This window comes from Phaethon aethereus (assembly GCF_964289735.1).
Source record: "Phaethon aethereus genome assembly, chromosome: Z".
Taxonomy (NCBI): domain Eukaryota; kingdom Metazoa; phylum Chordata; class Aves; order Phaethontiformes; family Phaethontidae; genus Phaethon; species Phaethon aethereus.
Genome location: NC_138577.1, coordinates 43,240,379 through 43,253,235, shown reverse-complemented (window position 1 = coordinate 43,253,235; position 12,857 = coordinate 43,240,379). Strand labels below are relative to the sequence as shown.

Below are 12,857 nucleotides of genomic sequence, written 5' to 3'. Positions count from 1 at the left end.
TTGTACTTCTGTTGCTACTGTTAACCAATATGTGCTCTGCTCTTACCAGCACTCATAATCTCTCACAGATCAGTGTTTCTAGACTGTTGTGCCAAACCCAGGAAAGTAAATATTGAGAAGACACAGCTGTTGAGACTGTAGAGAACAGTCTTTTTTAGCTTTTCAACACTCAGGCTGCTGAAGGTCCATTTGGACTGTAAAAGGCAGCTGAGAAAAGCGAGACTCTTGTCGTGATTCAGGGGTCCACCTCATCACTGGAAAACTGATGGCTCTGCAATACAACAATTATTGAAATCCATTGGTTTAAAAGAATGATGAAGAAGACTCATCACAACCACAAGGTGCAAGAAAATAGATGAGAGCAGAAATACTAAACAATTTGTCTTAAACTAACACTTGACTTTTTTAGGGGTTGGTCGATCATCAGTTTCACAAGGGGTTTTTTGTCACTAATACCTTGCATTTAAACATCATCCTTCATAACCTGCTCTTTTTCTGAAAGGGGCTTTTTATGATTATTACATTAGATGACACAAAAATGGCATTTCTGAAAGCCATATGTGTGTATAGGTGAAGGCCTCCCCCCAGATCAGTGTTATTTGGAATGTAAATGAGAGTTTATTATTTTGTCTGCAAATGTTTATTTCCTTTCTGAATTTCACACTGATGCATTTTTCTCAGCAAAATCAACACACCAGGCAGTAAAGCATAGCCACTTCTTCAGAAGGAGGTGATACAGTACCCTTTTTACAAAAAAAAATATTATTCGGCCGGTTCCAGCATTGCGAGTTTTATCAAGATCTCTTTTCATCATTTTTCATCATTTGCAGTTTCACCAACAAAAAAAAAATTATCAAATCCCAAATGCAATTTCAGCATTAGTCTGACAGTTACCTAGCCCAGCCTCTTTTCACTAAAGCTGTTTTGCCAGCTGCAGTTCTCTCGCTCAGCCATGCTCTTTCCACCGTCTGAGGAACCAGATGACCAGAACAGTTTTCCTAGGAAAAATGTTCATGTCATGAACATCCCTAGATCATCCCACATCTCTATTCTGAAAGCACCTGAGCTGCGTAATAGCGTCCCATGGGGACCCTATATCCTTAAAGGCAGGGACCACCTGTGATCCCCTGTCAAAGTTTGCATAGCTTGACTGCATGCATGTAGTTTTCATATTGTTTCCCATGGTACCTTTGCAAGATCAGCATCATACAACATTGCGTCAGGATACCTAGGTTCAGATGGAGCGGGGTTATGCATTTTCTAAGTTTATTCCCAATGTCATGGAATATGTGATATTGCAAAACTGAATGCTAAGTATATTGTTAAACATCATGAGCATTGTACCCTGAGAAGGCGTGAATACATACTTCAGTTCCGCTCTATATAATCTACTGAGCGGCATCTGTTGAAGCAGTTTGAAATACTATACTTGAAAAAAATCACATTTTGCTGTCTGTTCTTCTTTCCAACCTTAGATCTCCTCAAACTCCCTTTATTTGCAGTTCAGAAGGAAAAAACGCTTATGTAGTCACATTATATATGCACGTGTATGTATATATTGATCTTCCATCCTTGTTTCCACCATTAATACAGTCTTACGTGAATATGTTTTTAACTCACTGGCTGGATAGACAGTGAGGTAGGAGGTGGAATATTACTGCTTTCTTGCAAGATTCTAGCAGGCAGGAATTAGGTAAAGAAAAGAATTGGTGGTAGACTCAGCTTTTGTTGAATGGGAGAATCTGCCTCAGCAAGGTGGACTATTCGATCAGTAATATTCCCTAATAATACCTTGTATTAGGGACAGAAAATACAAGGCAGACAACAGTATAAATTCAGACTTCATTAGTCCTACTGTCACAAAAAATGTGTGCTCAACCTAATATATACTTTTTTTCAAAGTTCCAAGCTTTTTTTGGTGTTTGAAGAACTTGATATTCCTAACAAATTCTATGGAATTATTGATATGTTTTAATGCAGAAATCAGTTTTACAAATGACTAGTCAGTACATGTATGTATATGTGCCCATAGTTTTTATGTTTGTAGATGTATGTGGTATATAGACAGTATACGATCTTATTCCTGATTTCATAAAGATAATTGATTTATTTCTTACTGGTGTCTTTTAAGGATGATTTACTTCCACTTGTGTGAGTAGTTGAAGAAGCAGTATTAATCAGAGGCATCCCAAGATAAACCAATACATGGAAAAGTTTGAGGACTTCTGTGAAACATTGCGTTCTTTACCTCCTCTTGTCAATTAAAATAACATCTTTTAGTTTATTATTAACTCACGTAGATCTCTCGAGTATTTTCAAATAAGAGGTCTGATCAGTTTTTTAAGTACAGGCAGGTATGTCAGTATGTATCACTATATCTTTATTTACTCTTACCTTGCTTATTGACTTACATGATCAAATCCTGCACTTGCTTATAACTGCACAGCTGGAATAATACTTTAAAAAGAACAGTTGATTTTATTTGTTTACTTCAAATAGGTGTAATGCATAAAATGTATAGAATCTTTACTATGAAGATAAATTAATAATATGCACATAGCCACAAGGCAAAGATGCTTCAGCAAGAATAATAGTACAGAAGAGGGTTTTTTTTCCCCCATGGAAAAAACAGTATGTTGTAACAATAACTAAAGAAGGAAATTAAATAATTCCAGCTGTGGACAGAATCACTTTTCATGTCACTTTCTCTGTAACAAGCCATTAAATTTGAAAAACTGGCATGCAGTTAGATTTGTTAAGAGCCACCTCATCTATGTGCAATGGAAATGCAGATTTTTTTAATTACTTCACAGCTTTTCTGAAACTAAGAGTATCCAGCAGAGAGGCTGTGCTATGAGTCTTCGTAGTCTCTTGTCAGCCATGCAGTTTATTTATTGTGATCATTGTGTCTGTGGACTACATGTACCTGTTCTCTCGCGGGTGCTAGTTTGAACAGGCCAGATTGTGTGGCTGCTCCGTACATCACTTCTGGGAGGGACTGGTATTTAACTCAACCGAAAGACCTCAACGAAGGTGAATACTGTGCTTAAGGTGTATGAGGAGTCAGCATTATCTCATGACAGAAGCAAAGGATGTTCTTCATATTTGTTGGTGCCAGATGTGAGGAGATTGGAGACAAACTGGGAAAAAGTTGAGAAGCTGTAGCTCTGTGGTAATTCCTCCCTTGACAAGAAGCATTGCTGTGTTCACTTCTAGTTCCCTATTTTGCTTTTTAGCATAGCTGTCATTCCTGCAGCACAAAGATTTTTAAAGACCTACAGTGCAGTATCTCTCATGACCAGCTGATCAGTTTTACTAACTGGATGCAAAAATGCAAAAATCCCTTGGGGGTATTCTGCATAGTGATAATTGTTGCTGTTCTTTTTATGTTCATGATGATGAAAATTTTTTTTAAAAGGAGACTTCTCATTTACTGACTGTTAGATGATCAAATTCTGCTCTTATTTGTACCAGTAGAGATCCAGGATAGTGCTGTAAAAATCCAGTTGATTTCAGTCATCCATTTTAAATATATGTAACAGAGACCACATTTAGAGCTTTTACAGGAAAATGTAATATATACAATTCTATTTTTCAGAAGACCAAACTGCTACCAAGGATGCTTCCCAGGAGGAGTCTGAATCAATTCCAGAGTACACTGCTGAAGAGGAGAGAGAGGATAACAGGTTATGGAGAACGGTGGTTATTGGAGAACAAGAACAAAGAATTGATATGAAAGTCATTGAACCTTACAAAAAAGTCATTTCACATGGAGGTAGGAAAACCCTGAATGCGTATTTTAGATTGATGTAAAAAAATCGTGCTTTATGGAGCACAATTTATTTCAATTTTAGTTCAGTTATCATACTGGCAAAGGGGGAGAGAGTTTATTTTTCAGCCATGGCTGAAATCAACCTGGCGTTCAATTCTATGTGGCAATGACTAATGAGTATTTTAAGTATAAAGCAATTTCAGCAGCAACAAATAAACTGACATACATGTGTCTGTAACAATCTGGTCATTGTAGGCTAAACCTGTCATAGGATAAGGAAAAAACCTTTTGTCCTACCAAAAAAAAAACTTTTGAAAACTTTATTCTGTGGATTTTGGCAAAAACTTTTGCATGAGGAAATATAGTGCTCTGTGATTTGTTGAATGATGTGTGTGGGTGCACAGATCTAAACAAGTAGAGTGGCAAAAGGAAAAATACACAGTTTTCCCTGGGGCTTTCCTTCATCTGGCTAAGCTCCTTATGTTATTTTTGGTTTGCTATTTATAGTTGTCAGGAAATAGCATTTCACCAGCAACTGTTTTATGTTTTTTTAAAGTAATTTGTTAATGATTATCAAATAACATATCAAAGAAAACATTTAAAGTAGGAAAATGACTTCATGTGCTTGCTATATTGTCTCCTTTGCTCATCTGCTCCCTAACCTCCTCAGAAAATTTGTAGTTCTGGTGTTACTAACACACTTCTGTATAAATTAATTCAAATTGATAAATATTACTACAGATGTTGAAGGAAGAAAATGAAACAAAGCTTTTCAAGCGCCTTTTCCTTGGTGTCTCCGGTTTAATTTACCTTTGGATTCTGTATGTTTGGGGGACACTGTTGGCCAGCTATTAAGTAAGGTATTAAGTAAGGATGAGTTGTTCTATTCCTGCAAAAACTGAGGCATGTTACTTAGCATCTCAGAGGTAAGATTTGTGAGTTTATATGAGGATGCTTCTTTCATGGTGTTTCTGATCCGTTAGCGTAATTTAAAGGTAAACCATTGTTTCCAGCATATTTTCAGTGCTGAATATCTATCTGGTAGAAGTGACATCAATAAATTACGCTTAATTATATTACCTGAGGATGTGGTCCTCAAATTTGCACATTTATATCAAAAGCCGCTAAAAGCTAGCCTACAGATGTTCACAGTGGCCGGTGTGCAGAAGGTTTAGTCAGAATTAATAAAGACATTTAAACCTCCAAGCATTTTCCCACTAGAACAACACCATCAAAGATTTATGAATGTGATGATACCTCAGACACAGTTTAGCAAACAGACACAGATGGCATAATTTAGGAAACAAACATAAAATATTTTGAGGCCTTCCTAATGGTGTTTATTTATATGTTTTTTGTGTGCTGTAACTAATCTAGGTACATTTGTGGTGAAAACTGTCAAGTACAGTTCCTACTAGTTGCTGGTGTATACTTTTATACCAGCTTTTATGAAAAATAAATACCAGTCCATTTCAGTGAGTGGAGAAGTAGCTTTTAATTGAGCACTGCTTGAATGTTGAGCAAGGACTAGTTCCAGTGGCAGGCTTCTCTGATGGCAAACTATGAAGTACATAATCATGTACAATTCTCAATGGGAGTCTAAATCTTTCTGCTTGGTTCTTAGTGTGAAATAATCAGGATGCAAATTTTACATTTCTGATGTCTTGTTTGGATGATCTTGTTTTAGTGATCTTGTTAGATTACTCAAAGTTAAGATAAAGAACGTTACGTTTCCTTTACCTTTGAATGGGTGCTGGTCAGTAACTTAGCCACTGTAAAAAAAATGATGTGAGATGTAACGATAAATTTCAGCCCACCACTGGCTAAATTGGAAATTTTGCCCGAAATTTAGCCATAGTAAAGTGAGTTAAGGACTGATTTGAATTCTGTGTTTATGAAGTGGCAGACTGAAGATGTGGAAATGAAACAATTTTGATGCATGGATCATGGGAAAACTCTGCACAGCTTGAACAGTTTCTACAGTATGGCAACTAGGCCTATTCTGTATGATGTTTCCTTTGGCTATACTTTAGTATCTTTGGAGTGCTTTAGAGGGCCTAGAATCTTTCCTTTAACCTCAAGATTAAGAACAGATTCTGGCTAAAATTAGTTAATTGGAAGCCAGGTCAAACATCTCTTGATGATTCAATGATCTACTGAACTTTCCTCCCTGCCAAATGACAGAGAACACCAAATGCAGAATCTAGATGGCAGCCACCAAATAGGAAAGGGGAGAGTAGATTTGGCAGCCTAAGTGTGAGTTTGCCTTCCACGTATGTTGATGGAGAAATTTCTCAAAGATCTGTCTTTTTGCATAGGCTGACTGAGAATTTGGGCAAATGGCTTTTACTGGTTTCTAGTGATGAGTTAAAAAGCACATCTCCCTTGGGTGAACATTCCTTGTCTACAGGCATGTGTAAGAAAAAGTGGCTGAAATTTATCTGTGGGTTTTTCTTCTGTGTGGTGTTAGGTGGCATCTGCACATAATCATTTTGCTTTACATGAACTGCACACTGCTGTGTAATTTAGTGGACACACATGCCACAGTGTGCTCTTGCTGCCAGAGCCAGCTGGGCAGATTGCTTTATTGGCAGCATGATATAAATTGTCCTGAAAATCTTTTAAGGATTTAGCTCTACAGAGGGATCTGGACAGGCTGGATTAACGGGTCAAGGCCAACTGTATGAGGTTTAATAAGGCCAAGTGCAGGGTCCTGCACTTGGGTCACAACAACCCCATGCAACGCTACAGGCTTGGGGAGGAGTGGCTGGAGAGCTGCCCGGCGGAAAAGGCCCTGGGGGTGCTGGCTGACAGACAGCTGAATATGAGCCGGCAGTGTGCCCAGGTGGCCAAGAAGGCCAACAGCATCCTGGCCTGTATCAGAAATAGTGTGGCCAGCAGGAGTAGGGAAGTGATTGTGCCCCTCTACTCGGCACTGGTGAGGCCGCACCTTGAATCCTGTGTTCAGTTTTGGGCCCCTCACTACAAGAAAGACAGTGAGTTGCTGGAGCGTGTCCAAAGGGCAGCAAAGCTTGTGAAGGGTCTAGGACAGAAGTCTTTATGAGGAGCAGCTGAAGGAACTGGGGCTGTTTAGCCTGGAGAAGAGGAGGCTGAGGGGAGACCTTATTGCTCTCTGCAATTACCTGAAAGGGGGCTGTGGTGAGGTGGGTGTCAGTCTCTTCTCCCACGTAACAAGTGATAGGACAAGAGTTGTTCCTCGTCCTGAACCAGGGGAGGTTTAGATTTAGATTTAGTAGGAAAAATTTCTTCCCTGAGGGAGTGGTCAAGCATTGGAACAGGCTGCCCAGGCAAGTGGTGGAGTCACCATCCCTGAAGGTATTTAAGAGACATGTAGATGTGATGCTTAGGGACATGGTTTAGTAGAGGACTTGGCAGTCCTATGTTAGTGGTTAGACTTGATGATCTTAAAGGTCTTTTCCTACCTAAATGATTCTATGATTCTGTGATTTTCAAATATATGGAAGGAAGTAAATCCCCTCCCTCTTTGTAAAGCTGAGGGGGGAAAAACACCGCTTTGTTCCATAATGATTTAGCAGAGGGATGAACTAGGATGGGATAGGTGAAATGAGTACTTTGAAAGTATGTGGGTCTATTGCGAAGATGGAAACATAACAGAGTAGTATTAAGTGATGAGTGTGGGAGGTGGAATTCTTGTCTCTTTGTTTCTTTTGAGAAGACTGGTATATTCCTTCATATCAAACTCTTAAAAGGTGAACGTGCTGAAAACAGGCCTGGAGCTTCTTCTCCCTCCCTGTGTACATCCTTGCTAGAGAATGCAGTGCTACTCTTTGAATTCGACTGTGACATCTTCACTGGGACACCAAAGTCAATCACCCATTGATGTAGATACGCTGTTCACACTTACTGGATCCTGAGTAGGATCCAGGAGCTGGAGCTATGACACACCGTGCCATGTCACATGGTTTAAAGTGTTTATATCTACATTGCCCTTTGAACTCAAACCCTAATTGTGAGCTCTTCTGCATGTCCGTGTCCTCCAACAGAATGGAGAGCAACACTGCAGTGGAGGACTGAAGAAGACAATGGACATATACTGGGCTGTCATTGTACAGTGGCTTCTCTAGCTCTGGAAGCCCAGCTGTAGATTAGCTGGCCTTTGACCTCTGAGAGCCAGAAAAAAGCTACTGCACAGTGCTGGGAATACAAGAGATGCCAGGATCGTGGAGGAATGGAGTTAAGGCTAAGGGCAGAAAGCTTCCTGCAGTGTCCAAACTATTCTTCAGTGGATTAAGTCTAGACTAGCATTCTCAACTCGATGTTGATGTTACCATCAGCAGTATGTATTACTAGTTTACTCGATGCATTGTATTTAGCCAAATCTACCAATCAAATTCAGAAAGAAGGAAGTCCAACATAACCCTTCAGCAGGTTCCTTTGCCAAGCCTTGATTTGAAACAATATGGCTTGAGGCGGGAGACTCACTTCTGACACACATTTTTGTCTCAAAGACTTACCCTTCTTTTCTTCCCCTTTCTAACACCACTGGGGAAGCAGTGGTGTTTTCCTGTCCTTTAAGGAACAGCTGAGAGCCCTGAACAAAGAGCACCTCTGTACATGTCTTTATGACTGGGCTAGTGTTGAGATTAATCAGCTGTGGTTCTTCTTGGCATGGAAGACTTCATGGAAAAGTGCCTTGAAGCACCCATTTTGTCAGGGATACTGGATTCTTTGAAGATCTCTACAAAGCCGTGTAAGAAATTACTTCCTTGACATAAAGATCTTATGCTTATTTCAGATAGTTGAGACTCATCTTAGGTTTTGAGTAAGAAAGGAGAAACCAAACTAGTCTCTCACTCTTCCATGGTTAGCACACGCAGATTGTGTGTTACCTCTGTCTTTCTATGGAGAATTTTGCTTTACTCAGATGGCCACAATGCAAGAAGTTCTATGAGCATTTGAGTTAGGCTTGGATACTGCTCTCCAGTATCCAAAAAGCACTGTAAAAGTCTTAAACTCCTTATGAAAGTGTTGTATAGGTGCCGGTATAACCCTTTAATTTTGTCAGGAGTTTGTTCATATCTGCACGGGAGATTCAAGGTTTCCTTCACAACCATTATTGTCTCTCACTCACGGTTAGATTCTCCTGCCTCTTTTGAAAGGCTTTGAAGTCATTGTCCAAGTGCTTCTATCTCTATGAGTCGTTAGTGCTATGTACCTACAGCCATTTCTAAAGTGTCTTAATTGCATCTAACTTTTAAACAAAACTTTCAACTGAAATGCAGGAGTATTTTGTGTTTATCATGAATACAGAAATCTGTAGCAGCTGCAAAGGATTGTGGGGAAGATTAACCTGCATTAATCCATCATGAAAAAAAAATACTTGCTTTTCGGTGACAAACAGCTGTCTTGGACCCCAGAACAGTAGTGCTGCAGGTTTGTGGGTTTAGAGCTATTGTTAAGCAGTTGTGCAGCCCAGAGAATGCCAGTATTGTACAACTGCAGTGTCCAAGCTAAAAAAGATTTTATACAAAACTTGCAGAAAATTATTTAACCAATTCCCAGGAGCTTTTAAGGTATAGTGGGGTGCAATCGTAATATCCTGTGGCCATTGGAGCTGCGCAATACAACTGAGATTGCATTGTGAGACTTTGTGAAACATCATTCAAAAGATGCAGGATAACAAATGTAGAATATTTTCTTTAGTCCCTTATTCTTCAGTCTAAGGTGAGCATTCAGCACACAATTGCTGTAGGGATGCAATGAACCAGGAGTTCAGATAAGATTGTATTACTTACAAAGTAGAATAAGGGTTTTTTGCCAATATTTATAAAAAGTTTCCCAACCGTTGTGCTTAGTCTGTTTTTCAGGAATTCAACATAACTGACTATCCTAATTCCTTATCACTTGAAGGTAGTTCATATATTTTCGGTCTTCTTCAGTAGTAGACATAATCACTCTCTTCCAGGACTTTGAGATTTCTTTTTAAATTTATCTTGTTAAGAGCCTTTGACAAAGATAAAAATGCCTTTTCGTTTTTTCCACAGGGTACTATGGTGATGGTCTGAATGCTATCATTGTGTTTGCGGCATGCTTCTTGCCAGACAGCAGTCGAACTGATTACAACTATGTCATGGAAAATCTTTTTCTGTGAGTGATATGTGAGCAATGTGACCGTCTTTTGAGTTAGTACTCGTAATTATGTAGTGAGAGATAAACTGTCTTTAATTAAGATGTAATTTTGGTCATTAGAAGGGGAGTGATCTGAATGACAAGGAAAATAGTTTTAGATAAACTGCTCAGTGCAGTATTATTTTGGTATTCTCTACCTACTCACCCTCCCACTTAAGCTGACTGTAGTATCTCCCTAAATCTCAAGGAATTCAGCTTCCTCGGCCTACAATCACGGCACTGTTTACTAGTGATTTCCAGCCCTTGCTGAGAACAATCAGCAGGGACTTAGGCCACCAGACTGGTTTTCAGTGTTCGTTGTTTATTATATATTATCACTATGTATAACTATAATTGTATTTTAAATACGTGCTGTGGCTGTGTTTAGAGGTCACAGGACCATTTTGTGATACTTGTTTTAAAAATAGAGGATGAATGAAAGTTGCTGATGCAAACAGCTCTAGATATTTTTCCTGACTCTAGCTGCTTCTGATTCAGTCAGAAGTGGCAGGGGCCAGTTGCGCAGGACACAAATTTGACCACATCAACCCAAATTCATCACAGGAAAATTACTCCTAATAGCAGTTTGGTTTGGCAGCCAAAAATTGAGAAGGCAGCCCTCCCCTGAAGTGCTTCCAACTACTTCCAACTTACAGCTGTTAAAAAGTCAATCATGCCAGCATTTTCTATGCTAAAACCAGTAAGTCATTTCCAAAGCCAGCAGAGGCCTAGCCTTCGCTATTTTCCACTTACAAGGCACCAAGAGCACAGACCAGTCTCCTTAACACTCCAGTCCTTGAAGATACATGTGGTGACAGCCAATGCCTTCAACATTGTGTCTATGTGTGAAAAACAAGATTGAGTGCTTTAGTTCCAGGTCAGGCCAACTGCTAGCATTTTTCTGGTAGAGCCTTTAAGACCCCCATGTCATCTGCAGTAACTGATTTACACAATGCCCAGTGATTAGAGGAAAGGAATTGCTACACTGGCTACACTTGATAACTAGGAACCAAAGTTCAGAGTAACCGTGACTAACATTAAATAGTTGTTCTTTGACTTCACCCAAGACCCCTGTTCATAGATAAGAGCTGGTGGTAAATGGACTTTGCAGAGAGAGCCTTTTCAAGCCTTAAGAGACTTTTCCACATCACTTGAGGATAGTGCCAACGTCAATTTTATAACTCACTGTCTTTTTCTAGGGTAGTAGTGTGAACCTTCATCTTTTATAGACTCTTCGTTCTCTGTAGGACAACAAGAAAAGGGAAAATCAGATCACCCCTTTCTTTCAGGTGTAGGTCTATTCATTGCATTGAAATAGAGAGAGTGCAACAGTTTAGAACATAGCCAATAACTGATATATGTAAATATTTGTGAATTCTTTGCTACTGAATTATATAGGGGTCCAGAGAGACCTGCAAATCACTAAATCTATTATAATTTTTTATACAGTGTGTTTCTGATAGATAGATAACTGTGCACTTGCAGTATATAAGCCATCTCTAGTTTCTGACTGACAACTGTCCTCACTTGTTCATGAGTTTTGCAGTTACTTTCTCTTCTGTTACCTTTCCAGTATTTCCAGTTACCTTGTTCCTATTTGTTACCTTGACAGGTAACAAAGATAGTTGTAAAACTATCTTTGAAGAGCTGGGTTTGAGCCAAAACTCTTTGAGACAGCATCTTCTACAGCACCTCTAGGTGATGCAGATCCACACAGAAAATTCTGCTGTTTCATTTGTGGCTACCTGATACAGTCTAGAGTTTAAAAGTTTTTTAAAAGAATCACAACTTGAAAAACTACACTTTGAAATGCAAAACCAGTACTTCTTACTTTCAGAGTGAGAGAATTATTCTAGTCAATGAGAAACATGCTGTCTGTCTTTTAAAACAATAAAGAAATTACCATTATTACCGAATAATAAGAAATTACCAGTTAGATAAGATTTGCAGGAGAGCTCAGCATCCCTAAAATAGCAAATGGTCTAATTCAACACACGATTAATAAGAGCTGTTGAGTGAAAGTATATGAGATAAGTGAGATCTGACTAAAAAACTAGCAGAGGTTCCTTTTTGTTGTAATACTTGTCTTACTCTTGAAGAGAAGTATGCGTGATTGTTCTTACTCTAACTGATTATTTGTAATATTCACAATTTCCTTTGTACCTAGACACAGACATTTTTCAGACTGTCTGTTTCTATAACTGAAAGGCTTGTAGTGCATTCAGAAGTATTTATACACACTTTTCATATGTTTCAGTGTCTAAATGCCTTTAAAGCACTAGATGTTGTGCCCCATGGGAAGAGCTAGTTTTGTAACCTGAATAGTCAGGAGGTTCAGTTAGATTAAGCTTTTTGCATCAGAATATCTATACAATGCCCCGCTTTGATAATTCACTGTTAGACATGAGCCTTTACAAATGTTGGGCAGAAGGAAGGAATGCAGAACTGCAAGGTGAGAAAGCCAGCAGTGAAAAGCATTGAGTGAGTAGTGATTTAGATGGGATATATCAAATGCATGGAATGGTCAGTTAATGACTGCCTACTTTATGCCCAGGTAAAACATCATTCTCTTTGGTGAGAACTAGATTTCCTACTCTTTGTTTAAAGAAACTACATTTTAAGGAATTTAAGGGTTAGATTAGATCATGAGTCATTCCCATACACCTGTGAAAGGGGCCATTATGCTCAGGGATAGAACTGCCTTTTGTAGTGAGCACACTCAGGCATTCAGGTTTTTAAGGTGTGACTTGTGATTTTTCACTGTAGTTTTTTTACATAAGCATGACTTGGGGCTGGGTAGTAGAGGGAACAATTTGAACATTCCTGTGATGAACAACTCCCAGGTGAGGTAGGGACTACTGAAGCTGAGCAGAGCGTCTGCATGTATAGTCCCGGACAAGAATTTAAAGCTAGCTACCCTTTCATTTGACTGAGT

The 12,857-nt window shown here is 39.0% G+C and overlaps 1 protein-coding gene across 3 annotated transcripts in view; it reads left to right on the top strand.

The window, feature by feature from the left end:
- The window catches only part of PRUNE2 (prune homolog 2 with BCH domain), a gene marked incomplete at its 3' end in the record, with an annotated part of 138,904 nt that overhangs the window by 115,800 nt on the left and 10,247 nt on the right, over positions 1–12,857 (top strand). For all 3 annotated transcript variants that reach the window (XM_082013550.1, XM_082013549.1, XM_082013551.1), the window contains 2 exons: positions 3,599–3,775; positions 9,799–9,901. In XM_082013550.1, coding sequence (XP_081869676.1) covers positions 3,599–3,775; positions 9,799–9,901 — 280 coding nt within the window. The remainder of the gene's footprint in view (positions 1–3,598; positions 3,776–9,798; positions 9,902–12,857) is intronic.